This window comes from Falco biarmicus, chromosome 2 (genome assembly GCF_023638135.1).
Source record: "Falco biarmicus isolate bFalBia1 chromosome 2, bFalBia1.pri, whole genome shotgun sequence".
Lineage (NCBI taxonomy): Eukaryota > Metazoa > Chordata > Aves > Falconiformes > Falconidae > Falco > Falco biarmicus.
This window is the reverse complement of record NC_079289.1, coordinates 2,416,702-2,443,731: the sequence shown is the minus strand read 5'-3', so window position 1 is coordinate 2,443,731 and position 27,030 is coordinate 2,416,702. Positions and strand designations below refer to the sequence as shown.

At 44.0% G+C, this 27,030-nt stretch overlaps 1 protein-coding gene across 7 annotated transcripts in view; it reads left to right on the top strand.

Moving 5' to 3' along the window:
* NUP98 (nucleoporin 98 and 96 precursor) overlaps positions 1-27,030 on the top strand; it is a 42,619-nt gene that overhangs the window by 10,666 nt on the left and 4,923 nt on the right. For 2 of the 7 annotated variants that reach the window (XM_056327792.1, XM_056327793.1), the window contains exons 10-28: positions 1,185-1,272; positions 3,129-3,221; positions 3,613-3,753; positions 6,306-6,439; positions 8,074-8,261; positions 9,480-9,596; positions 11,242-11,546; positions 12,697-12,810; positions 13,709-13,847; positions 14,136-14,313; positions 14,656-14,820; positions 19,117-19,281; positions 20,551-20,704; positions 21,732-22,152; positions 22,982-23,211; positions 23,527-23,796; positions 24,404-24,561; positions 24,770-24,913; positions 26,611-26,753. In XM_056327792.1, coding sequence (XP_056183767.1) covers positions 1,185-1,272; positions 3,129-3,221; positions 3,613-3,753; positions 6,306-6,439; positions 8,074-8,261; positions 9,480-9,596; positions 11,242-11,546; positions 12,697-12,810; positions 13,709-13,847; positions 14,136-14,313; positions 14,656-14,820; positions 19,117-19,281; positions 20,551-20,704; positions 21,732-22,152; positions 22,982-23,211; positions 23,527-23,796; positions 24,404-24,561; positions 24,770-24,913; positions 26,611-26,753 — 3,347 coding nt within the window. Of the gene's footprint in view, positions 1-1,184; positions 1,273-3,128; positions 3,222-3,612; positions 3,754-6,305; positions 6,440-8,073; positions 8,262-9,479; positions 9,597-11,241; positions 11,547-12,696; positions 12,811-13,708; positions 13,848-14,135; positions 14,314-14,655; positions 14,821-19,116; positions 19,282-20,550; positions 20,710-21,731; positions 22,153-22,981; positions 23,212-23,526; positions 23,797-24,403; positions 24,562-24,769; positions 24,914-26,610; positions 26,754-27,030 lie in introns of those variants that run through there. The other 5 variants (XM_056327797.1, XM_056327795.1, XM_056327794.1 and 2 more) reach the window with 5 other exon arrangements.

Genomic DNA, 27,030 nt, shown 5'->3' with positions numbered 1-27,030 from the left:
CTTGGAGCCCTGTTTCTGGGTGTTGACCTCCATGAAAGTAGTGTCATCTTAAGAGTTAAGATGCAAAATTAGTGTGGTTTTATGTAAACTGAAGGATACAGTATAGGCATGCGTAACGGAATGTCCTAGTTTTGGCTGGGATAGTTAATTTTCTTCTTGGTGGCTAGTGCTGTGTTTTGGGTTTAGTGTGGGATCAGTGTGGGTGAGGACTTTTTGGTTTCTCAGGCCTTGCTGATAGGGGAGGGCTGGAGAGGTGCAGGAAACTGGGAAGGGACACAGCCACATCAGCTGACCTGAACTAGCCAAAGAAATATTCCATACCACAGGATATCATGCTCAGTATATAAACCGGGGATGGGGGGGAGGGGGGAAGTTGGCCAGGGCTGTAATCTTTTCTTGGGGACTGGCTGTGCATTGGTCAGCAGGTGGTGAGCAGTTGTATTGTGCCTCACTAGTTTTCTTTTGTCCTGTCACTGGTTTTCTTCTCTCCCTTCCTTTTGGATTTTCGTCCTCTCCCCTTCTCCCTCCTTTTTACTATAACTGTTACCTTACTATTGTTCTTTTGTTTTTATTTTAATTATTATATTGTTGTTTTCTGAACCCTCAAGTTCTACGTTATTTTCTGATTCTCCTTCCCACAACCCACCTCCCCTGCCCCGCCCTGGGGAGTGGGGAGTGAGTCACTGTGGCACTTAATTACCAGCTGGGATTAAAAACATGACATGGAGCTAGTGTTTCAGAGATTCATTTTCTAAGAAGTAATGTCTTGGTTGATAAGACAGCAAGAGAGACCAAGCATCTCTCTACCTATGTATTCCTGGGGATGCCCCAGCATAGTGTTGAAAATACAGATGTTTGAAGTTGTGATGATTGGTGACTTAACCGGAAAGTGGACTTGATTCTTGATACTCAGTCATTTTGGTTGTAATGGAGTGAAAATTACAGAATTGTTTAGGTTGCAAAAGACCCTTAAGATCATAGAGTCCAACTGTAATACTTGTTTCCAGAAGGTCCTTGCATATACTAGCGTGTGTGGCTTGCAAATAACGCAGCACTGTTGGGAATCTAGGTTGTGGTCTAAGTTGTGCTTTGCTTGAGTTTTGCTTTCTTGCCTACATTGAAACACTAATGCTGTTCTTTTAATGTCTGTCTGGGTTTCCAAGTTCATGTTTTCTTCCTTTCAGACCCTGTTTGGTAACAAGCCTGCTGGATTTGGAACCACCACGACCAGTACTCCCTCGTTTGGTACAACCACTGGCAGCGGGCTCTTTGGTAACAAACCAACCCTGACTTTAGGAACCAATACAAATGTTTCTAATTTTGGTACATATAAAAAAAGTGAGATTTCAATCACTTAAAACTATACTGCATATACCACACACCTGGCTGCTGAATAGCACATGCTAAATGATTATGAATGTTAAAGTTCTCAGGTAAGCCATGCTTCTGATGCATGTTGCTGCAGGGAAAGGTCTTGGATGCTGTTTTATACCTTTCCTCTTGATGGTACTCCCTGGCTTGGGAGGTAGAAAATTCAGTACCAGTATTAGGCAAGCGCTTAAGAGAAGGTGGAACCTGTAGTTGAAAACTACTGAAATAAAAAAATTCAGAAGACATAGAGGTTTGTTACGAGGCTGCAAATATGCTGTGGTTGCAAAGTAGTGCTGAAGGGAATGCAGTAAAACCAGTGATATCTGTAGTCTGATGGTAGGAGATACTGCACTGAAGTGAAGGTAAAATGAAACAGTCAGTTCCTGTCTAGCTGATGGTTATTGCTATCTTTCATGGTGCAAAGGATCAAAGTCCCAAAGAACTGGGTCTTGTGTTAATGTTGGTGTCTAACGCTAATGTTAGAGAACCAGTGTTGAATGAGTGTGTGATTGAGCAGAAGAAATGTGCAGTGATAGTTCAAGTAAATGGCAATCTTCCTTCACAGAACTTCTGTTGAAATGGGTTTAGTCTCTATTTTCATTCTTTTTTTCTCCCCCCTCTCTCCTCTTTTCTTTTTTTCTCCCCCCTCTCTCCTCTTTTCTTTTTTTCTCCCCCCTCTCTCCTCTTTTCTTTTTTTCTCCCCCCTCTCTCCTCTTTTCTTTTTTTCTCCCCCCCCCCTTCTTTTTTCTGAACAAAAAAACTATTCGTAAAAGTGAGTGGGAGTGGATTTAGACCCTGACATCTTTTTTTGTTTGGTTCATTGAGATTATTTTTTTTTATTGTATTGGCAATAAAGTCTGCACAGGGCAGTGAGCCTGCCCTGCTATCCTGCCAGCATAGACAGAAGAAAGTGTCAAGCTCCCAGCCTGCCAGGGGCAGCGCCTTAGCAAGCACAGTTTCTCTCTGGTGACCAACCTTGGGCAAACCGTTAATACAGTACTTTTGAAAGTTGCTACCCATTCCCTTGTAGCTAGAAAGACCTTGGAGAACAGTAGAACACTAGTGTGTTGGCACTTTGGTGAACAATACTGATTGTAGTATGTGGTTTTAATTTGCCTGCTTTACTTGCAGTGGTACAGTTTATAGGAAAAACAGAGTTTGGTTCTAAGGTGTATCTGCTGTTGGTCAATGACTGCAGTTTTTTAGTGTAATTCTGGTTTTGCATACTGACCAGCCGTAGGATGGTTTCACAGTCTTCAGTTTAAGAACTAATCCTGCCTGTTAGATCTGGATTGTACTTATTTATAATTAGAGATTTATCTTTGAACTGTGTGCTTGTTCTGAGTTGTTACCTGCTTTGTTGGTGAGAAGAGAAATGCGTGTGTGGTATATCCAAGCAGTTGAGGAAATTTAATAAGTCTTTCTCTGTTGCCAGATGCAGCAGCATCACGTCCATTCTGGCTTTCAGTAAAACCTTGAAGTCTGGTACAAACTGAAAAGCTTATGAAGGCAAAAGAGTGTTTCTTCTGTACTGATGTTTATAGTATTGTGTTCATAACTTAAATATGTCTGTTTGCTGTTGAAGTCCCTTCTTGATGCTTGTCAGCCTAACTTGGGTTGTTGTAAACTGTGAAATTTGATCTTGGCTTTGGCAGGGCTCTCTCTGAGCCAGTGATGCTCATTTACTTCAATACATGTTTTTTAAATTTCAGCTCTGATAATGTTAGGTTAACGAGCTACTGGTTCTGTTCTTGAAGGTTTTTGTGCCAACACAGGTGGAAATAGTTTGTTTGGAAATAAGTCTGCAACTGGGTCTCTGGGAACTGGACTTGGAACAGGATTTGGAACAGGTAAACAGTTTTAGCAGCTTATTTCATGTCAGCCTAAGCATGGTCATCGAACTTCAGTGATAATATAGCCTTGGTATTACTTGCCAATTCAAATGTATGTGTTCTAGCTTGAAGTCATGAATTGGACTCAAATCAGAACCAAGCAGAGCTTGCTAACACAGTACTAAGTAACTTTTTAGCAATTATAGGTAGTATTGCTTACAGTGATGCTTAATGGTTCATAAAACTGGTGGCATCCTCTGTATTTCAAGCCTTTGGTTTGGTTGCATGAGTCTTGAATGTCTGTAGCATTCATGGACATGTTGAATGTTTTTTTGGTTCTTTGTTGTGGGCTAAATTGGCTTGTAAGTTTGCCACAGTCATGTAGTAGATGAGTCATCTCATGCCACAGCTCTTGGGACAGGACAGACATCTTTATTTGGAAACACCCAGCCTAAACTTGGTGGATCGCTAGCAACAGGAGCATTTGGAGCACCAGGATTCAATACATCAACAGCTACTCTGGGCTTTGGAGCCCCTCAGCCTGCTGTAGGTACGTGTACGTTGGCCTGAGTTTAATTGCTGCTTCCTCCCTTGTTTCAGGTGTGCCTAAACATCCCACCCAAATGCTTGCAAGGGGAAAAAAAAAGTTTTGAGAATCTGAGGCCACTTCTGTTGTTGGTAGCAGTGGAGACCATGTTAATGAAGTTTTTTGTGTGCTGATATGTAGTTGCAGTAATTCAAAGTTTCATAATGTTACTAATAACTGTAGCTATTTTAGAACTTTGCAAGATTGCTGATGTAATTCCCATCGTTGAATTTGGGGGTAGCAACAGTAGGTGCTTACAAAAAAATTAAGTAAGGGAAATGTAGTGTTACCTTCTTCAGTAATTCCAGATTGGAGAGCTGGAGGGACTTAATTAGAGATTATGCTGTGCCACTGGTGAAATAAGTGGTCTTTAGATCAGGCACTTGTGCTACCGTTTTGTAAGTTAAAATACCTACTACTTCCAGCAGTGTCAGATCTGAGCACTTAAAATGAATGGTGTACATAACATGCTGTAGCCCCCTGAGGCTGTGATTTCAGGAAAATTTATTTTAAACTTGAGGCAGGGGAAGCACATGACACTGTGTGGGAAGACGGGCCCAAGAAGGCTGCTTGGTGTTCGGGGGTCACCTCCTCTAAGCTCAGGGGAGTTCCATCCCAGTGAGCGGGAACGCAGGGAGAATGTTAGACGGCCTGCATGGATGAATGAGGAGCTCCTAGTAAAGCTCAAACACAAAAAGGAAACATACAGGAGGTGGAAGCGGGGGCAGGGAGTCTGGGAAGAATACAGAGACATGGTCTGAGCATGCGGGGATGGGTTTAGGAAAGCCACAGCCCAGCTGGAACTTAATTTGGCCAGGGATGTTAAAGGCAACAAGGAGGGCTTCTGTAAGTGACAAAAGGAAGAGTAGGGGTGGCTGATTTGCCCAAGGGTTGTGCTGCCATCCAGATGGACCTTGGCAGGATGGAGAAGTGGGCTGACAGGAGCCTTGTGAAATTCAATGAGAAATGCAAAGTCCTTCTCCTGGGGAGGAACAAGCCCAGGCACCAGCACAGGCTGAGGCTGCCTAGCTGGAGAGCAGCTTGGCAGAGGGGGGGGGGGGGGGGGGGGTCCTGCTGAGCACAGTTGGCCATAAGCCAACAATGTGCCCCTGTGGTAAGGGTGGCCAGCAGTGCCCTGTGCTGCACTATGAGGAGGGAGGTGTTTTCTCAGCTCTGCTCAGCACTGGTGAGGCTCCATCAAGAGTGCTGGGTCCAATGCTGGGCTTGCCAGTATGTAACTCTCACGCATACTGGAGAGAGTCCAATGAAAGGCCATGGAGAGGCTAGAGCATCTCTGCTGTGAGGAATGGCTGAAAGACCTGGGGCTCTTCAGCCTGGAGAAGAGACAATTTGGAAGGATCTCATCCACACATAACAAGACCTGCAGGCAGGTGCCAAGAGGGTGGAGTCAGGCTCTCCCCAGTTGAACCCTGTGCAGGACCAGAAGCCATGGGCACATGCTGGAACACAGGAGGGTCCCTCTGAACATCAGGAAACACTTTTCTCTGTGAGGGTGCCCAAGCCCTGGCACAGATGACCCTGTTTCAGCAGGGGGCTTGGAACAAGTTGACCTTCAGAGGTGTGTCCCGCTTCACTGTTCCATGATCCTGTGAACACCCATCAAAGTAACCACATATACTAGTGATAACAGCCAAAATGTGTTTGAAGAGAGTACCTTCTTGCATGATGAAATTCTCTCATCAGTGTGTTGCAGTCTTTCTGTGCTTCTTATGCTTGAGCCTCCCTTGGTGTAACACTATAGAGGATCCAAGTTTTCCTTTCTGTAGGCAACAGCTGCAGCGGGGCAGTTTAGGGAAGGGTCTCACTGGCTATCATTGGCTCGGTGAAACCAGATTTTGATCTGATAAAGAACCAGTTGTCTCAAACTGTCGTCTTGGCTGACTTGCAGACTTTGTCTGTTGTTTCTCTGGGAGTGGTTTTGTTGTTCATCAGGAATGCATGCATGCAATCTGGTTTTCTTGGGATTAGAAATAAGCTTCTTTAGATTTGCTCAAATGCTTTGTAGTGTGAACACTTAGAGCGTTTTATGGGAATTAAGATTAGATGCTAGAAGATGGGGAAAGAAAAAATTAAGAGGCCGTTGTTGTAGAGAGTACTCTAGACCTGTAAGTTTGATTGCTGTAGCAGGAATGTAAAAATTTTGCATGAAATACTTCCCTCGCTCTAGGAAAATGTTTCAGAAATCAAATGTATTAGTTAAAGGCTTTGGCAGGCCAGGCTCATTCTACTGATGTGTAGCTCTCCATGCCCCCGGCTTTTCACCAGTAAAAGCTTATGGAATGTGGTTGCAAATTCTAATGGAGGAATACAGTCTGATTTCTTCCTTTAAACTGCCGCTGCAATGGTGACTGAAGATCAAGGGAAAGAAATGCTGAAGTTCGTATAGAAGTTTGAGTTCATATGAGGAGATCCTCTGATTGGAAGGATATCTTTTCCACCTACCTTGGTTCTATTAGTAAAGCTGTTAAAACTAAAAAATGATACTCTTCTTACAGCACTGACAGACCCAAATGCGTCAGCTGCCCAGCAGGCAGTCCTTCAGCAGCATCTCAATAGCTTGACGTATTCACCCTTTGGAGATTCTCCGCTCTTCAGAAACCCTATGTCAGACCCAAAGAAGAAAGAAGAGGTAAGTGCACATAAACATAAACTCATTTTTTGCGTGAGATTTGAAATAACTTTGTATCTTGCGCTCACTTTCTTCACTTAAGTACACAATGAGCAGCAAAATAAGTTGCCATCTGTATACTCATACTGGTGCAGTGGCTTTTTATGCTCTCCAGGATGCAAACTGCTTGTGCTGTGGCTTTGCATTTATTGCCTTTGAGTGCATCGAAGCCTTCACTATGGAGTAGTTCTTGTTATGCTCAGTGCTGCTAATTGAGAGTAAAAATGGGTAAATGCCTCTGGTTAACAATATTTTTAGTGCTAAGCTTGAGCTTTACTTATGACACTTTGTCAGTCTCTGATAAACCATACCCTGTTGGCTTGTTTTATTAGGCAACAAAATGAATAGTCTTCAGACTTCAAATTTAAGGGAGGATCTAAGTGGCTGCTGCCCCTGGGCAAATTCCTGGGTTAGAGATTTTTCCTGCCCAGACACTGGAGCCAGGCATGGTCTGCCTAGAGACCCAGGGGTCTCCTTCTCAGGCTGATGGATGTGGCTATTGCTTTCCCATTTGCCAGCATAGTCAGTTGTGGAGCTGGGCCATGTATCCCAGATGCACAGAGTGCACTGGCACAGCTGGCAGCGCAGCCACGGGCAAGGCACTACCTTAAGTCCCCATGTGTAACTGCTAGGAATACCATAAAATATAAGCATATACACCCACATCCTCTTCCTCCCCTTTGGCTAATGAAGCTCCCTGGTAAAAGCACACATGGCCATGTTCTCTAGGCTCACCTGCATGTACATGAATCCCTTGATTGTTAGCGTGGCCTCTCTGTCCATCTGATAGCCCTGCCCAGATCTTGAGCCCTCTTCCTAGTTCCACAGAGCAGGCTGGTCCAGCTTGATGCTTGCTGCAAAAAGCGTGTGCACTCACACTTGTGTTGTAGGCACCCTGTACGCACAAATCCCTCTATACCGGCATGAGTCCTCTGCTTGTGGTATCCCTGCCAGGACCCAGGGTCTCCTACTTGCAGGCCAGTCCATCTTGACGCTTGCTAGTGAACTACACACATGCACCTCCACGCACAGGAGGTTCAGGGACGATGTGGGTGCTCTGTCTACCCCTTTCTGCCACCAGCTGGGTGGCCCAGGCACATGGGCCAGACAGTGTTGTGGTCTTTCTCAGTGGATGTTGCACAATCTTTCACTCACAGTAGTTGTCCCTCCAGTAGCTATGCCTGGGACATGCACTGGTCCCATCCCAGGGGCTTGAGCAGACACCCACATCTGTTCCAGATGCTGAGGTTTCCTCTCGCTCTAGCTGGTGGCAGCAGAGCCCTGGGGAGCCCACACCCCTGGTCTGTCCCCACATTCACTCAGTCTGGACAGGAGGTCCGCATTGGCCTTCTGCAAAGATATGCTTGTAGGTTCTGAACGGCCACTCCTGACTGACTGGAAACTTCTGGTCTCTGGTGTTGCTTCCCTTAGCTGTTGTCAGCTAGCTTTGTCTGGTTTTGTTTATGGCTTCCTCCTTCACGTATTTGCATTTAAAAGGTCCTTGACTTAATAACCTTAAAGCAGGCCCTCTCGCTGTTTGTGAACCCTAATGGTACATGGTATGAAAACTCCAGTTCTGCATCTCTTTGTTACAGAGGCTGAAACCCACTAACCCAGCAGCTCAGAAGGCCTTGACAACACCCACCCACTACAAACTGACTCCACGTCCAGCAACCAGAGTACGACCGAAAGCTCTGCAGTCAGCCGGCTCTGCTAAATCCCATCTCTTTGATGGTCTTGATGATGATGAGCCATCCCTATCCAATGGTGCTTTCATGCCAAAGTTAGTTTTTCTTTTGTATATGTTGGAGGGAGGAGGTGGTGGAAGAATCTTCTGATCAGATTAAGTAATCTCTTGTATAGTGTCTTAAATTCAATGAGTGTTTTGTGGCCTGATTCAAATATGAGTAGCAATAACAAATTTTATGTAAAACTTGAACAGAACTGTTTTCAGTAGAGGAGATAAAAATGCTCAGCTTAAACTGTTAGGCTAAATAAGCTGTAAAATGAGGTCATCCCATGATTGGAGCAAAGCTCCTATAAAGTCAATTAGGAACTATTACAAGGAAAGCTTGTATGGTGTAATGCTTCCTGCTTCTGAAATAGAAGTGTTGTTAGGTTTGCTAATGCAGCCAGAATGAAGGCAGATTTCTGGCATTTTCATAGCCTAGCACTGGTTCTGTTTCAGTTACCCAGATGTTTCTGTGAGTAATAAATAACGATGATGTCAATTTACCCTACTGAAGCTTTTGATTTCAGTCTTCAAGAGCATCTGTGGCAATAAAATTGAAAAGGGGTTTAGAAAGCTTGAGTTTAGTTCAAAATGATCAACAAAAAGCTTTGGAGAAAGGTGTCCGTCATTTAAAGTTTCTGTAAGCACAGGCTTTTAGAAAATATCTTGTAACTTTTGTAAACTTTTTGTCTGTAATTTAGCCTGAACAATCTGTTCACTTTCCAGGGAGAGGGGGCAGAGCATGGATTTACTCAAGTGTTTTATTGAAAAACATCAAATGATCAGAACATGGGAATACTTGGCCTTTTTTGGGTGTAATTGGCATAGATATTCAGTGATCTTCAGATTGCAGGCAGTGAACCCTAGCCTGGCCATGGATTTGGTTTTAACGTGACACTGTAGTAAAGAAGAAACTGCATCTGTGGGCCAGACTTTTGTTGCAGGATTCTGTGCTTCTGCTGGAGAAGCTGTTTCGCAAAACGGATAATACTGTGGTTTACTGAACCTGGGTTTTGAAGCTTTCAGTGACCTGTGCTTTTTACACTTACTCATAAACCAAAGCCTCCGATAGAATTCCAAAAAAAGTTGTAGTATCTCAGCTACTGCAGTGCTCTTACAGAAGACTTCATATGTCGTGAGTGTGGGAACACGGCTTACACAGCTGGTGTCTGGTCACTGGAGCATGTGAATTAAGCATGGAATATATATTTATGCAGTGGATATATTCAAATTTCTCTTCGTTGTTGGTTTTATTTTTTCTTTTTTTAGGAAGAGCATCAAAAAGTTGGTTTTGAAGAATCTCAGCAGTAGTGATCTGTTCTCCCCTGTCAATCGTGAAAATGAAGACCTGGCTTCTCCATCAGAGTATCCAGAGAATGGAGATAGGTATGTTGATTCATCATGCAGATGTTTATACTTCACGAGAAATGCAAACTGGTTATGCCTGTCTCTAAATTATTATTAATAGAATAGGTAGTTATTTTCAGGGATGTAGTCTTAAATGTTCATTGGAAGCAACTTGACCTGTTGTGAGATTCATTTCCTCATAATCTAGCCACATATTTTTCCTGTGTGGTCACATACCAATACATTCCGTCCAAAATCAGGACTTCAAAGGGGAATTACTTTTTGGATAGGTCTCTCTTCATTCCCTGTAGCAAGAAGCTAGGGCATTTCTTGAGGGAAGCAGTAAAACTGACCCTGAAGTGAGAGGAGCCTCTCCTTGTGTTTGGTCCTCAGTAACATGGGAATTGTAAGGAAGCTCCACTGATCCAGGAGTCTCATAGTAGTAATGTATCTTCTGCATATTAAAATGAGGAATCTCTAAGACAGTCTCTTCTCGCAGAAGTTAGAATACCCATCTCCCCTAAAAAAAAAATAATCTGTGGCCATATTTCAGATGAACTGGGGTTTCGGTTTGGTTTTCTTTTAATCAAGCTGGAAAAATTCCTGACGAGCTCAACACTTTGATTTTATTGAAAGCTAGTACAAGTAAGAACTGATGATGGGAGTGGGCAACCTTGTTTCTGATCACCTTAGACCTGATTTAGGTAGTTTGTAATGGGGCAGAGGCATTTGATAGCTGTTGCCAGCAGCCAGGTACAACAGCCAGCTCTCTGAAGCTGGTGTTTTGGAGTGACTGTCACAATAGTGTTCTCAAGTTTGATTTGATCATGATGCTTGCAAGACTTAATCATCCCATTCTTGTAAAACTGTGTATTTTGGGCTTAAAAGTGTATCAGCCCGGTTCACAATTCATTGAATCAATCAGAAGTGGAGTGACCTTGGGGGGGGCAGTCTCTGTTCGTCAAGCAGTCTCAACACTGAATTAACACCTCGTTGTTGTGGACTTTCATAGAATTTGAGTTGGAAGGGACTGTAAAAATAATCTAGTTCCAACCCCCCTGCCACAGGCAGGAACACCTTCCCCTAGACCTGGTTGCTCCAAGCCCCGTCCAGTCTGGCCTTGAACACTTCCAGCAATGGGGCATCTACAGTGTCTCTAGGCAGCTTTGTCCAGTTGGGGGTCTCACACCTCCATGGGTAGAGACTCTGCAGCCTCTGTGGGTCTCTGTTCCAGTGCTTGACTGTCCTTATTGATTTCGCTGTTTTAATTTGACAGTTTTCTCATCCTCCTGCCATGCATATCTGTGGAGAGCCTGAATTTTGTCTTTGATGTTGGAAGGGTGTTATTACACCCCAACTTGCAAGTCTTTTCTCCAGACTGAGCAACCCATTTCACTCAAGCTTTCCTCACAGGGCATATGCTTTAGTCCCCCAGCTATCATGGTACCCTGCTTCTGATCTTACCGCTGTCTTTCGTGTAGTGGGAGCCCAGATTAGAGGCAGAATGGTAGAGGTTGTCTAACAAGGGCAGAGTGAAAGGGAGTAATTGCTTCCCTTGGTCTGCTGACTCTGCAGAGTCATGTGGTGGTTCTCTTTACTTTTTATATGAAAAGAGACCTGAATTTTAATGTTGACGTAAGACCCTTGGAACTAAATAACTCAACTTTATGCATTATTTCTTCAGGTTCTTTTTGTCAGTACCTCCTGATGAAAACCACAGACAAGATGGTGAGCGAGAGGAGGAGGAGGATCATCATGAAGTGACGAGGTTTTACACTAACCCCATTGCGAAGCCCATCCCACAGACTCCAGAGAACACTGTGCACAAACACCAGAACAATTTTGATGACACCATTGTGGCTCTGAATATGCGGGTGGCCTTGCGGAACGGTCTGGAAGGCAGTAGTGAGGATGCCTCGTTTCATGATGATTCTCTTCAGGATGACCGTGAAGAAGAGCCTGAAACTGTGCATCATCTGCATCCTGCAGGTTAGGCTTGGGGGGGAGGGTGGAGGGGAGTAGATGTGTAGCTCCTGACAGCTTTTCATGCATGCTTCGTTGAAATTCTTTTACTGTTTCAGACACTCAGCTTCTTTTAAATTCCTTTCTCTTTTCTTCTGAATACAGGTCTTGCTTCTCAGTTTCCTACCTAGTACAGAAATTTTTTTCTGCTGAGTCAATGAACGTTTAAATTGCATTGCTCAGTTTTATATTAGATTGGGGTAGTGAGGTGCATGAGAAGGAGAAAGAGGACCCAATCTAATTATTCTGCAGTAGTACACTGAGTTGACTATCATTCATTAGCAAGATCTTAAACTTAGAAATCTAATGCTTGGTAGCTATCAACATGCAAACTGGACTGTAGAGTTTGCCAGGAAAAGAATGGGCCATAGAACGTGGCTGTGTCTCTAGAGGACCATTGTGTGTGTATTTTCAGTACTCCCAATTCTGGTCACAGGGTTTGTAAAACTGAAAAAGGTGGAGAAGTGTGAAGATGTGATGAGGGGTCTTGAGCACCTTTCTCTCAGTTAAGACTTTATAGTTGTTGAAGAGATAGGAGTGTATATTAGAATATTTTAAACTCAGGAGTGAACTGGAGAAGGTGAAGAGTAAGAGACTTGTTCCTCCTTTCAGGTAATATGTGGCATGTAATGAAAGTAGCAGGTGACATGTTCAAAATAAATGTCTTCAGACATTTTGTAGATGCAAGAAGCTTTTGTGGATTTTGAAGATCATTAGATAAATTAATAGATGAAAAAAGATTGGCGGCTGTTAAATGGAAAAGGTGCTGCATCTTGGCCAGCCGGTGCCTGAACTCCCACATTATTGAAGCTGTGAGAGTGCTTCTGTCAAATATTGCTGTAGATGTTTGCATTTGTCTTCTGACCTACACACCTGCTACTGATCTCTGACGACAGGTCGTTAGGTTGGAAAAACCTGGCATAGCAGTTGTCTTAAATCTGCTATGAAGGCTGTGGAATTAAGGGATTTTGATTTCTCTCATTTGCTTTTGTTGCACTGATTCTCAGTTTGAGACCTTCAGTTGTTCAGGCTTGCAGAAGAAATGGACTGAAACTCTTGAAATGTTAAAGCTGCAAGCTTGCTGCCGGCTCAGTTCTCAATGAATTTTCTGTTGTAGGAATTCTTCTCACAAGAGCTGGGTACTACACCATCCCCTCCATGGAGGAGCTAGCTAGATTTACCAACGACAAAAATGAATGTATTGTGACAGACTTCACCATAGGCCGCAAAGGTGAGCACGTACAGTTTTTCTAGCTGCTTAAAGCTGAACTTAAAAGCTATGGAATCTGAACCTGGGTTCTGTGCCCTCAGTATGATTATAAACAGTGCCCCTACATTGTGAACATTGTGAACAACTTGCATCAAAGTCTTGTCATAGTTTGGATTGGTAGCACTAACAACCTCTGTTATGGGATGACTTAGGAAGCTTGAATATGAATATGAAAAGAACGGAAGCACTTCCTGCTTTAAAGATGCTTGCTGTGAAATCCAAACTTGCTGGAGCATTGATGCAAACCTGATTTGTTGTTGCTTCTTTTTAGTTGTGATCTATGCTGGAGCTGACTGAGCTCTAGTGAAGAGCCTTCAGCCCAAACTATATTCTCTGCTGGGTTTTTTTTGGGGGAAATTAAAAATTTAAAGAATTATATGGTATATACCAGGGGTCCTCAACCTACAGCCCGTGGGCTGGATATGGCCCCCCAGGGTCCTCAGTCTGGCCCCTGGTATTTACAGACCCCCCTGACCCCCCCGTTGGGGGAGGAAACTAAACAGCTGCAGATGACTGCCTGCCCCTTCATCTGTGCGCCAGCCCCCTGTTTAAAAAGTTTAAGGACCCCTGGTATATACTGTTTTTCTTTAAAAAATTGCTCTAAATAGGTTATAAAGCTGAGGGCACCCATAGTATTTGTGTAGGCAGTATGAATAGCTGAATGATAACAAGCTTTCTGTGCAAAAGAATTGGCTTAAAAATAACATCTTCAGCATTTTCACATGGCAGTTGTACTTTGTTCGGAGAGATGACAGTGAGGTGGTAAGATGGGGAAAAAGGAGTATAGCAGGAACATAGCTTCTCTGGCATGCAGTTTTCTTTCATGGACAAAATAGTGATGTTTTGGTTTCTTTTACAGGCTACGGATCGATCTACTTTGAAGGGGAAGTAAATCTAACTAACTTGAATCTGGATGACATTGTGCACATCCGTAGAAAAGAAGTTATTGTTTACCCTGATGATGAGAGAAAGCCACCTATCGGTGAAGGTTTAAATAGGTAATTTTAAAATACTTACTGTGTGGGGACAGTGGCTAGGAAGGGTAGAATTATAACACTGATTATCTACTACATGTGCAGGCAGCTACCAAGAAATCTAAATCTGAGGTGTGCATTCAGATTCCAGCATTATGCAGTTACTAGATACCTGCAAGTTTCTGATCCAGAAATTGGGTTTACAAGCTGGTTTGAGCCCACATGCTCAATTCTCAGCTCCTGTATGCCTGCCTTAATAGCTCTGCCTCAAAACCTTGTAATCTCTTAACACTTTCTTCTTGTCTTTAACAGACGAGCTGAAGTTACATTAGATGGAGTCTGGCCTACAGATAAAACATCTCGTTGCCTGATAAAAAGCCCTGAACGACTGGCAGAGATGAATTATGAAGGTAGACTGGAGTCTGTATCTCGGAAGCAAGGCGCTCGATTCAAGGAATATCGCCCAGAGACTGGATCCTGGGTGTTTAAGGTAACATTTTTGTTCTAGTTGTAAAGTGATTTCCAAGAATATCAGAAGTAGTCTGAAGTTAGACTCTCCTGAGAACTTGGAATTCAAACAACTTTGCTAAATTTCTGTAAACTCTCAAGTCCTTCAGCTGTAGTGCAATCTGTCCTCATCAAACTGACCAAAACTTTGTCTTAAGACTTGCATACAGCAGATGTTCTTGGTCTATACAAAAGGTGAATTTGGGGTGCCACAACTGCTGTGTAAGGCGAACAGTTAAACCAGCTTGTTGCTCAGGCTTTTCAGACATGGATGCCTGAAATACCTCTTCCCAGGTATGACACATCTGCCCTTCTCGTTACACAGGTGGCACACTTTTCGAAGTATGGCTTGCAGGATTCAGATGAGGAAGAGGAAGAGCATCCTTCAAAAGTGGACACAAAGAAGTTAAAAACCACATCTGTGCTGCCTCCAGGGCATCTGCCACCCCAGCAAATGACCCTGAATGGCAAGCCAACACCTCCATCTCAGGTGGGAGGAGGACTGAATTAAAATTTCATTTTATTAATTCCTTTTTAGAGCAGCTGGTGCCTAGAGAGTGGTTCTTGAAGTAACAAATAGCCTGGAAGTTGAAGAGCAAAACCTTACACAAACTCACACAAACTTGGTAGCTCTTCTGACCTCCTGATGAGTGTTTGCATGTTCTTTTTCATTAAGATAACTTGACATTTCATACTGAGGATGTGTGGGGGATGGGAAGGCTTTAAACACTTCATGTTTAAATTCTGGTCTAGACGGAGTTCAGCATATTTGCACCACTTAGGGAAGAAAACTTGTTTTTGTGAATATTGAATATATGCTATATAATGATAACGCCTTGTGCTGCCTGCCTTGAGAATGATATTGTGCATTAATTTGACTTTACCGTCATCTAGTATGCAAGACTGTATGCTTTATATTTCAAGAAATTTAAAATTACTTTTTCAAGGCTGATTATATGCTGGCTTTTTAAACTTAATTGGGCTGGATGTGACTGCTTCTAAAGCTCTGTGAAACCTCCTCAGCGGTATGCTTCTGCCTTACATAGGGAAGGTAGCATTTTATCCAGCTCATTGGTAACCCCTTGAAGTTTAATGTTAATTTCATTTTAAAAAATTATTTTACATGGTTTTGAAGGTTACTGTAATCACAGCTGATAGACTTGTGTTTTTCAAATGTAATTAGTATGGATATTGCCAAGCTAAATCAGGAGCTACTTCATTGTGGGTGAAAAAACAGCCTATTGGGAAGGTGTCCTGTCATTGATGGGATAGGACATACTCTTTATGTGGGTGTTAGTGGTAAACATTTGTGAACTACCTACAGCTCTTTCAAGTAACTTTTCTTAAAACAGAAAGCAGGTATAGAGAGCAGATTACTTTTTTTTTTTTTCGAGAACAGGGTTCTCGATTGCCTAGTTTTGCGAGTAAACCTTTGGTAGTTAGTGTGCAGGAGGGCTGAGCAGATGGTGTTTAGCAGCTGGATAGGATGTGCTGGGAGGTTTTTGTTGCAGTGCACAAGCAGGCTTTCTGTTTTACCCTTCAGTAATCAGTGACTGCAGTGAAAGGCGATCTCTAAGCTTGTACCTCACAGAGGCATCGGTTGTGTGCCAAGGTGCTGCCTGGCATGTGGCCAGAGTTCATGGTGTTCTGTATCATGGGGAAGCAGAGGATGGTTTTATTTCTGGATCTCTGGAGTCAAAGCATGAAAAACAGCTTAACACGCAGATAGGTTGAACAGGTTTTTTTGTACTGGGTTTAGTCTTTTCAAAACCAGGAGATGGTTGTAGTATCACTTCCCTTCATTAGCCAGTGGCTGTGGCCATATAGTGATAGGACAAGGGACAGTGTTTTTAAGGTGAGAGAGGGGAGATTTAGTTTAAGTGTTAGGAAGAAGTTCTGTGCTGTGACGGTGGTGAGGTGCTGGCCCAGGTGCCCCATCCCTGGCAGGGCTCAAGGCCAGACTGGATGAGGCTGGGAGCAGCCTGGGCTGGGGGGAGGGGGGTCCCTGCCCCTGGCAGGGGGGTGGGACTGGCTGGTCTTGAAGGTCCCTTCCAGCCCAAAACATTCTGTCATTCTGTGATTGTGGACAAGTGTCTGTTTTTCGTGTCAGAAGATACACAAGCAGTAAGAAAGAGTTCTTTTACAACAAATCACAATTTCTTTACTTCTGTGGTAGGAAAACATTAATGCAACCAGGAATTGCTTTTGGTCTTAGATAGTCTGTGATCTAGTTACAACCTTTGTAGAAATACCTAAGCCATTCCATCTCCGCCGTGTCAGGCTGTCATGCAGGATAGAGGGGCCTAAAGTGGAGTTCTGGCAGCAGCAATTCACCTAAATGCCCTTCGGTACAGCCAGCACTGGTGCATTTCAGGATCCCAGTGGTAGGAGTCCTGATCCCCACACAAACAGTAACAGTGCAGCCTGCTCTTCAAGCCAAGCACATCCTGCTGTAGTGTCACATTAGATGAGCTGCCACCTCTTCTGTGGATTCTGCTTTGGAGAATCCCAAGGTTGTGTACAGCTGCTGCTTTGTTGCTCCTCCTGGCTCACTGACTAATTAAAACCTGCTGTTCATCCTGCTGTCATAAAGTAGATTCCTTAAGTATTTGCATTTTGAGAGGAATGCATGGTTGTCTGACAGACTTGGCTGCATGTGCTACCTTTCAGTTTCCCTTTTTGCTGCTTCGTCAGATTAATGGGGACCAGAACTGATATTTTAAGCTGTCGGAAATACTGGGAATATGTGTGACTTATTCAGACCTGTCTTACAGATTGAAATGTACTTAGCAAAAAATTCTCCAAGTTAATTAACCTCTTTCATTTGCATATTACTAGCTAAGGGTTTTGGTTTTAAAAATAGGAAAACCATCTAGCTGTCTCTTAAACCCCTGGGAAACAACGTAGCATGACTTAAGAACTTGTCAAACTCCTGGTGTGTAAAGCATCTGCAAATAATACTATTTGATCAGAGGGAAGCATTTAGGATCTAGACTTAGAATTTCTTTCTCTTCCCTTGCTAGCTTGAATATTAATGAATTTATTAATGTTGCAAGGTCCACAGGAAATAGTTACACCAAGGACCTGGCTGCATTAAAGCACAATGAAGGGGGTAGTGAAACTTCTGTGCTTGTAACCATATTTTGACTTGTAAATCTGTTCCTCATACTGTAGGCATGCTCAGATACCACTAGCTAATGCTCCTTCCATGTCTGCCATTAGGTTCTATCTTTACAGACCCCCTAGTCTAATCTGCCTCATCTGATAACCTTCATCGCATTTCTTGGCTGATTCTAATGAGCTAAGAAGCAGCCATTTGAATATGCTCTTAAGTTCTTTAGCATTATTTCCAGTGCACTGCCTGCCATGGTTCCCTTGCTCATATATATGCATTGCTTCCATAGTCTGTACGTTGTTGCTTCTGCAAACCAAGTAAGCTGTAAGCATGAATCTTTCACAGGACACTCGTGTCTAAGCAACAGGGGATGGTTAGACTGGAGCAAAACCAGTGGACTGGAGATAGGGGTGGTGGTTAGAGCTTACCAGGAGCCACCTGAGAGGCATTCAGCTAATGTGGCACAGGCAAATGACTCCTGGGCCAGGTGCTTCTTTTGGAGTGGCCTGTTAGCTGCACAGTAGCAGTGCTGAGTGGCATTCTCCAGGGGTTTTTGTCCTATCAGTTTGTTAGCAGAGCTGACAGAGTGAATGGGTTGCAGTGCTCTGTCATGCTCCATGTACCAGGTAGGAGCTGACTGCTGACACCATAGTCAGCAAGCTGGGCAGAAAGAGGTGATGGCAGTGCTCGGAGTTAATTTCTGATGTCTGCTCATTGTTTGTACTGGCTGAACATTTTCTCGCCCTGCCTGGAGTGTGAGTTCAAGTTGTCTTAAGTGATTGAAGGTGTATAAAGCTCACCTCAGGCTCATCGCAAAGGTGATGCCTTCAGGAAAATCATAAAATTAATTCTTCCTCCTGCCTCAGACTAGCAGTAGAGATGAGAAGTGTAGCTGCAGATTGGAAGAGAACTACTATATTTTAACCTTCTGACTGCTGATGTGCTAGTGATAAATAAGAGTATCATTGGAAAAACCCCAAAAATTTACAGTGCAGTGATAGTTTAAAATCTTAAAGTAATTTTATGTATATGTGTGCACACACATGCTCTGTGACCCAGCCTTACATTATTTTGCAGGGGGCTCATGTCCACTTAAAACTTCTGTTAAGTTCTTTGTGGAATATAGTCAATGGTTTTAATTTGTACTATGTCACAGCTGGGGAAATAAAACACATATTACAGTGACTCATGCTCATCAGCCACCAGTGGTACCACGTGTTAATGTTGGAGGATTGCTGCTTTTAAACTGGTTGTCAATAATCTAAAATGTCCTAGATTGAACACAGGCGCACAAAACTCTTCTTTGTGTGGTAGCATTTTGAGGGAGAAGGGGAGGAAGGCAGGAACAAAAATCTCTTCCTTTTTGTTGGTCATGTAAAAAATGGAAAACTGAAGAATAATTTCTTGAACTGAATGGCAGAACGTGGTAAACTTCAGGAGGGCATCACTAAACTGTGACTTCTTCACTTTAACTTGCACTGTTACATTACAACTCTGAAGAAAATGGGAATAGGTTATATATAGTCATCTCTAAACTTATTATGGAGTCTTGACACAAGCAAGGGTGTGCTCCACTCCATTTGCAGGTGATTGTTGGAACTATTAAATATACTTCTTGGCAAACTGTTGCAATCTGTGGTTGTCTGACATGGCCTCTGTATACGTCTGCAGACCCCAGAAATGGAGCAGCTGGGCAGGGTTGTGGAACTGGACAGTGATATGGCAGACATCACCCAGGAGCCCATTGCAGAAGATAATGTGATAGAAGAGCAGGGGGCAGTGCCTGCTTCGACTCACATTGTGTCAACCCTGGGTATTAACCCCCATGTGTTGCAGGTGAGTGTCTTGCCTTTTCCTCTCTTTCTGAAAGAGAGGACTTGGTAGTATTGATCACTGACTTCTCAGTTTGCCTCCCTAAGTGTATTTATCTACCAACTTGTGAAAAAACTACATCACACCTGTAGTATGATTAAAACTTGCATGTGAGACTTCTGTGCTGAATCTTCATAGGCCAGAAAAGCTTACTCATCTTAATGCTATACTTCAGAATTCTAAAATCTGAAGTATGGACAGTATGATTAGCTAAACCGATACCCAGACAGGACTGCCTTGGGCCCAGTTTGTGGACAGCAAGGTAATAGGAAATGTGGTCTTGATTTGGGTTTTAGTGTTGGTGTGTGTGTTTGGTGAAAGGATAGTACCTTGAACACTTGTTGGTTTCTACCTGTATTTTTAGTTTGTAAGGAAGAAGTAGTCCTAAAGTTATTATGTAAGCTGAAAAACAAGTAGACAGAGCTAGATCTAAGAAAATGTGATTATTTTAGTAGTAGTAGCAGAGCACTGCATCCAGCTCTGGGGTCCCCAACATAAGATGATCATGCACCTGTGGAGCAAGTCCAGAGGAGGCCACGGAGCTGGTCAGAGGGCTGGAGCCCCTCTGCTGTGGGGACAGGCTGGGAGAGCTGGGGCTGTGCAGCCTGGGGAGGAGAAGGCTGCGGGGAGACCTTAGAGCAGCTGCCAGTGCCTGGAGGGGCCGACAGGAAAGCTGGGGAGGGGCTTTGGGCAAGGGCAGGGAGTGGTGGGACAGGGGGGAATGGCTTGAAGCTGAGAGAGGGGAGATTTAGGTTGGACATGAGGAAGAAACCCTTCCCCGTGAGGGCGGCGAGGCGCTGGCCCAGGCTGCCCAGAGCAGCTGTGGGTGCCCCATCCCTGGCAGGGCTCAAGGCCAGGCTGGACGGGGCTGGGAGCAGCCTGGGCTGGGGGGAGGGGGCCCTGCCCCTGGCGGGGGGTGGGACTGGCTGGTTTTGAAGGTCCCTTCCAACCCAAACCCTTCTGTGATTTTTAGGACTTCACACCCATCCCTAACAAGTACTGTGACACTGATTTACCCAGTAGTTCGTCAGAGTTTATAATCAATTGACGAGCTTGCTTTTGGTACTCCTGAACTGTGTGCCTTCACTGCTGCTTGAAATATTTGTAGCATGAATGTATTGTTTGGTCATGTGGAACATGTACGTGTTACTTGGATTGGGAAGGATTGGTTAGATCAGTTAGCTACTGCTTTGAGAGTGGTTGCTGATGCGCAGGTTTGGCTTACCTTTTTAGATTATGAAAGCTTCTTTGCTTGCCGATGAAGACGACGTAGATTTAATCCTGGATCATTATCCTGGGAAACAACCTGTAAAAATGGATACTTCACAAGAGATCTGTTCTCCGAGGCTCCCTATTTCAAAATCACAAGGACAGAAAAGATACTCCGGTATTGTGAGAAACCACACGTTGCATGAAATAAAAGTTTAATTCTAATATTCAACAGGCAAAGTTCTGTCACTGGCTGAACATATGGCAGAAGAGTTGTGTGCTGTGGTGTTAGGATTGGTCAGCAGCCAGGTGCCTGCCTAGCTGCACTTTTGCTCCCCCTCCTCAACAGAATGGGAGAAGAAAATCAAATGAAAAAAGCTCATGGATTAAGATAAAGACAGGGAGATGGTTTTACTTGTGAGAGTGCCTAATAAGCAGACTTGACTTGAGTAAAATTGATTTATTGCTAGTTAAAATAGGCTGGGGTAGTGAGGAACAAAGAAAAATTGAAATGACACTTTCATACCCTGTCCTCCGTTCCCAGACCCGTCTTCATTCTTGACTCTTTTATTTCCTCCCGACCCTGGCAGGGCAGGGGGGTGGGGCATGGGGTCCATAGCAGATCCTCTCTGCTGCTCCTTCCTTCAGTTTCACACACCCCTGCCCCCCCCCCCCCATCCCCCTACACCCCCCACCCCCCCCAGCCCCCCAGGCTCCAGCATGAGCCCTCTCCCAAGGGCTGCAGGCCAAATACCTGCTCCAGTGCCTGAAGCACTTCCTCACCTCTTTCTCTGACCTTAGTGTTTGCACTGCTGTTCTTGCGCTTTTTTTTTCTTTTTTTTTTTTCCCCTACCTGTGTAGCATCTCAAGCTCTTTCTGAAATTAGGGACTTCTTTGGAAATGGCACATTTTGGGGTGAGACTGTACCTGTACTATTCTTGGTGTAATACTACCTGCTTGCATTTTGATAATGCAAATTAGGCTATGCAAGGTGGGGTTAGTGGTCCTTAGTGCTGCAAATAATCATACCTAGCTAGCTGTTACCGTCACAAACCACAGCAGATGTTTTCACTGGCTGCTCAAGAAGTACTGAAATACCTTTTAAACCCCCCCCCCAAAATACCTTTTAAAAGAAGCCTACAAATGTACTGCTGAAAAGGGAATATCCCATTCATTTAAACGTTCTTCCTGCTTCTTCCTTGTAGCTGGTGGGTTGCTGCAATCCAAATTTGCTAATCTAGCTTTCCAACCACCAAGTGGTGCTCTGCAAGATTTCAAGGGGCCAAGGACTTTGAGCAGTTCCCCTTCCATTGCCGTTTGGTCAGCGACTTCTCCATTAGCATCTGTGTTCTCTGTACCTCTGTCGGTCCCTGAGGTACAGGTAAAAACAGTTGGCGTCCGCAGGCAGCAGGGGCTTGTACCTCTGGAAAAGTCCATCACCTACGGAAAAGGGAAGCTGCTGATGGATATGGCACTCTTCATGGGGCGCTCATTTCGTGTTGGTTGGGGACCCAACTGGACACTTGTCAATTGTGGAGATCAATTGAGTGGATCAAATGAAATGGAAGATCTTCAGTGTGAGTCTGTGGAATATGGATTCCTGCCAACTCCTGTTGCCCCAAAATCGTGAGTAGTGGTTTCCTTCGGGATGGTTCTGCCCTGCTCTCTCTCTGTGTTTTAAAAAAAATCCTGATTGTAGTTTGGTCGTCCTTCTGTTATGCAGAAGTGGTGCAAGATCATTGTTAGCCATGGAGATTTCCTTCAGGTTACTACTTCACAAAAATCTGTATGTCAAAAGATCTGGAATAATGCATAGTAAGAGTAGTTACTTTTTTTGAACAAGTAAATAGCACAGTCATCCAGCAAAAGGTTTAAGTGAGCAAGTTTAAAATTGTTGTCCAGGAGGCTTCTGATCTGCTACTGATTCTCCCTGAGAATCTGACCTACCTAAGAAATCTCTTCTTTAGATTCTGAATTCTCAGGCCCCTTCAGTTCTGCTTGTGTATAAAGCAGTATAGAGGTCTGTCTTGGATTGTGTAACTGTGTACCTAAACTTGGCTGGAATACAGCTAGATGTTCTGCCATGTAAGTCTTCCAAGAACCTTCTTGAGATGTTCTCCAGTGTATCCAACTTGCTGAGAGAATGAGGTGCTCTCACAGAATGTACTGGGGTATGGTAAGGTGTGCTAATTGCCTTTTGAGAGCTTGAAGCACCCAGTTCAGTGAGATTTATTAGCCAAAGTCTGATTCTAAGTCCCAGACTGTGTAACCAGGTTTTTCATACCTGGCTGTTGACATTGGAATCATACATCTTACTGTTAACCATGTTAAAGTTAGGACAAGCTGCACAATGCAGCTGCTCCATGATGGGTGCTGTTCACTTGCATGGAGAACAATTCAGAATGTTGCTAGCTGGTTTTATCTTTTTTTTTTTTTTTTTTTTTTTTCCTGCCAGACTCTTGGAATCCTCTTTCAAGGTTCATGTGGAGAAGTTGAGCTTAGAACAACAGAAGGTGGACAGAGACAAACAGCTGTATCTCATCCCTCTGGAGATAAAGCTGAAACACAGTACTGTCCACATGGATGAGCACTGTCCTCTTCTAGCACCCAACCCAGGAGTTTCTGCTATTCATGACTACGCTCACTGGGTTAGGAAGGCATCCGAGGACACCGCTTTGACAGAAAGTGAGTATAGAATAATTCTTTTCACAGTGGTGATAGTCAATCTGGAAAGCTGTCCAATTCAGATTAATTTCGGATTGCAACAGAGCAGTGAAATGTGAATAAAACAGAAAAATGGACTGTACCTCAGCATTCTTCCTAGAAGCATAAACATGGTTCATGGCATTTGAGGAGCTAGCTGACTTACTGCATCAACTTGTAACAGTAGGATATGCTTTAAGATACCCTGCAAGGTTATGCTTATAGTCTTTCCTGAGACCTCTAAATACTCTTCTGTATGTTTTCACTCCTGATGACCAAGTAACTCTGTTCTGACAGCTATTGTGAAGCACTGGTGCTTGGCATGGACTTTATGTGAAGCAATCTGGGGGAACCTGAAAGAGTTAGAGGCCAACTTGGAGGAACCCAGTGAGTACATCCTGGCACTGGAGCGCAGAAAAGCCTTCTCTCGCTGGCTGTCGGAGACTGCTGCAGGACGAATTGAGGAGGAAGTCTCTTTGTCCCGACACGGTAATCACATAGAGGCTGTGTTCAGCTGCCTTACTGGGAAGAGAATTGGTGAAGCTTGCAGGCTGGCACAGCAGTCAGGTAAGATGTTTAAGTCTTTCAGCTTTTTGCAGGGAAGAGGAAGGGAATAAAGAGGATTTAAACTTTGGGGAGCGGCCACTTAGAGAACAGAGTTTTCCCTTGTCAGGCAGTGACTAAGGGGGGGGGGGTTGACGGGTCTACTTGCTGCTTGAGTACATGGTCACATTTACACTGGCTTACTTGTCAGCTCTCCTACAGTTAGGAAGTGATGCTGTACTGCATTTGGAACTCTTTTTTTGCATTGTATCTCCTTTTGAATTTTTCTTAATGTTCTTTTTAATTGAGTTTCTGTTAATTGGTTACACTTGTTTAAAAAATGTATATTTTTCAGAGCCTGATGGCTAGTTTCATCTTGGTCTTTTATGTTGGCTTACATCTTTTCTGTTTGCTTCCTCTGGGGACTCTGTGCTTCCCATTCTTTTGTCTTCTCCCCATGGGCCCCGTTCTAGCAGGTGTTTATGTAGTGGGTTATTTAATAAGAAATCGTGTACAAGGAACCAATTGTGAGGCACTTTGATCAGCCTACAGCTGCACAACTCTGAAACGGATAGCTGTGGCACTGGTAGGTGGGAGGATTTGTCTGATGTGCTCTTGTCCCCTGTTCCAGGTGACCACAGGCTTGCTCTGCTCCTTTCCCAACTGGCAGGCAGCCAGCCCATCCGGGACCTCCTCACCATGCAGCTGGTGGACTGGCACAGGCTGCAGGCAGACTGCTTCATCCAGGAAGAGAGATTGCGCATCTTTGCCCTGCTTGCAGGGAAGCCTGTAAGTTGTTACTCGGCTGTCTTGTCATTGACTTGACTTCCCCTTCTTGACAGCTGTAGCACTCAACCACAGCACAAGGTGCACAGCAGGAAAGTGGTACAACGTGGTGATGCATGTTTTTTTCACCGATGTAGCCTCTTACTGTGGTATGTCTGGAATGTACTGACCATTGTGTGCTAAGTTTGACTGAACTTATTTGTTTCTTTAGGTGTGGCAGTTATCAGAGACAATAAGTATCAATGTGTGTTCACTGCTAGACTGGAAGCGTTGCATGGCTGTCCACCTCTGGTACCTCCTTCCTCCAACAGCTTCTATTTCCAAGGCACTTGCAATGTATGAGTCAGCCTTTCAGGTAGGTCAGTTGTGCCTGGGTGAAAGGAGATCTTACTCGGTACAATTGATTGATGCTCCACTGAGACTTCTGTGAGCAATCAAGAATCACTGTGGAGGTACTGCGTACGGAATTGCATATGGGTTCATTATTTCAGTTGTTACGGCGTCAGATTCCTTCACTAGCTTTAACAATGAGTTTTTGCAGCAGTTCACTTAGATAGGAATGTTCTTTCCCCCACTGGAATGGGAATAAAGCACTGGGTTGATAATTCTAGTCCAGGAGTCCTCAAACTACGGCCCCCCAGGGTCCTCAATCCGGCCCCTGGTATTTACAGAACCCCCCCACCCCCGCTGGAGGTTGGGGGGGGGGGGAAACCAAGCAGCTGCAAATGACTTCCTGCCACTTCATCCGCGTGCCGGCCCCCTGTTTAAAAAGTTTGAGGACCCCTGTTCTATTCACTTCAGAACCTTAGGATCTGCTCTTTAGGATGTTGTGGCAACTTATTTGAAGCATATCTCCCACTGACTGAGTGCTTCCAGGTGTTTGATGGCTAGGCAATTGGGAAGATGGGTAGTGGCCAGCAGCAGGAAGGCCATTTGAGCTAGGTAGCCAGTCGGTTTTCCCAGTGTGATGACTGATACTCAGCTACCTCACTTCTAAAAGGGTCTTTGCTGAGCTATACAGTTTGTTACACTTGCTATTTCTACAGCAAACTGCCTTACAGACAGTATGTGGGTACATGCATTATGCAGAGCCTTGTTTGTTGCTGTAGAGCTGTCAGCCTCTGTATACAGACAGGCAAAGGGCTCTGTTGAAAAAAGTGTTTAATCATTTAACTAAAGGTACTTCAGCCCTGGATCCGTATGCCTAAGGATAGCCCAAGCACAGCATCAAGTCTAGTAACTTCTAATCTATGCAAGTTTAATGCTGCAAGACTATTTCGTGTTACCTTTGTATGTAGTGTGTCAGTATAAAGTGTTCATCACTTCAAAATACCAAGCTTTAGTTTTATCGTGACTTAAAGTTAAGGTAATGCTATTAGGTTAGAATGTGGGGGTGGTCTCGCTGCAGCCTGATGATGTAGAGAAGTAGATACATCTCGTTTTCAGAACTTTGTCTAAGAGGGCTAATAACTGGAAGCCAGCAGAATGTGGAATGCTCTCCCAAATGCATATCTAGCGTTCCTACTAGCAGTGAAAATGTTGAGGATTTTGGTGATTCATCCTGGCTAGATGGTACAAAAGAACAGTTTTCTGGTGGCTCAGTACCCTGTACTTGGTGATTCAGGGCGTTCAGTGCTGCTTACTTAACTGTCCAGACTCTGCTTAGCTATAGAGGGAGGGAAAGCTTGCAGGGATGCGCTCTTCTGTTTGATTGAGACGTATGTGGTTTTCCAGCTATAAAATTGTTCAGGAATACAGGTTGTGTGAGAGAGCTAACTATACCTCCACACAGTGGCTTTTGAGAGCTCAGGGTGAGATCAAATTGAGCCTGCTGAAACATCTTGGGTTTAGGGTGTTGGGTGGGTTTTTTTCCTTCTTAGCATCATGCTAGTATATAGTTGCTTAAGTTTTAACCACAGGTGTGGTAGGCTGTGCCCTCTGCTTCAAAGCAGAGAGCATGCTCATGAGTGTGCTGAGCTGTTTGGAATGCAGAATGCAGCTTTGTTCAGAGTACTGTCTTTTAAACTGACTGTTAATTTTTTTTTTGTTTAGAAAACGCCAGAGTGTGAGAAATACGCATGCTGTCCTCTGCCTCCTTACCTAGAAGATTCTGGTTGTGTAATTGAAGAAGACGATAATGCGGGAAGACCTCTGAGAGATGTCTGTTTCCATTTGTTAAAGCTCTACAGTGACAGGTAAATGGGTAAATAGTTCAAAAACTATTTAGAAAAATCTTGATCAGACTTCTTGAATTCCCAAACCAGGGGTATGAAAGCAGCTTCAGTGTTTAGTGAACCACTTAGAGCAGTCAAAAGTCTGCCTTGCGTGTACACCCTTACAGAATGGGGCAACAACACTGCAACTGCTGGTGATGGTATAGATGATGAAACTTCAATTGTGGCGCACACTTGTGTTATTTTCTTACGATTTCTATGCCTGGAGAATGCAGTGAGCATGCTGCACTGTAGCTAC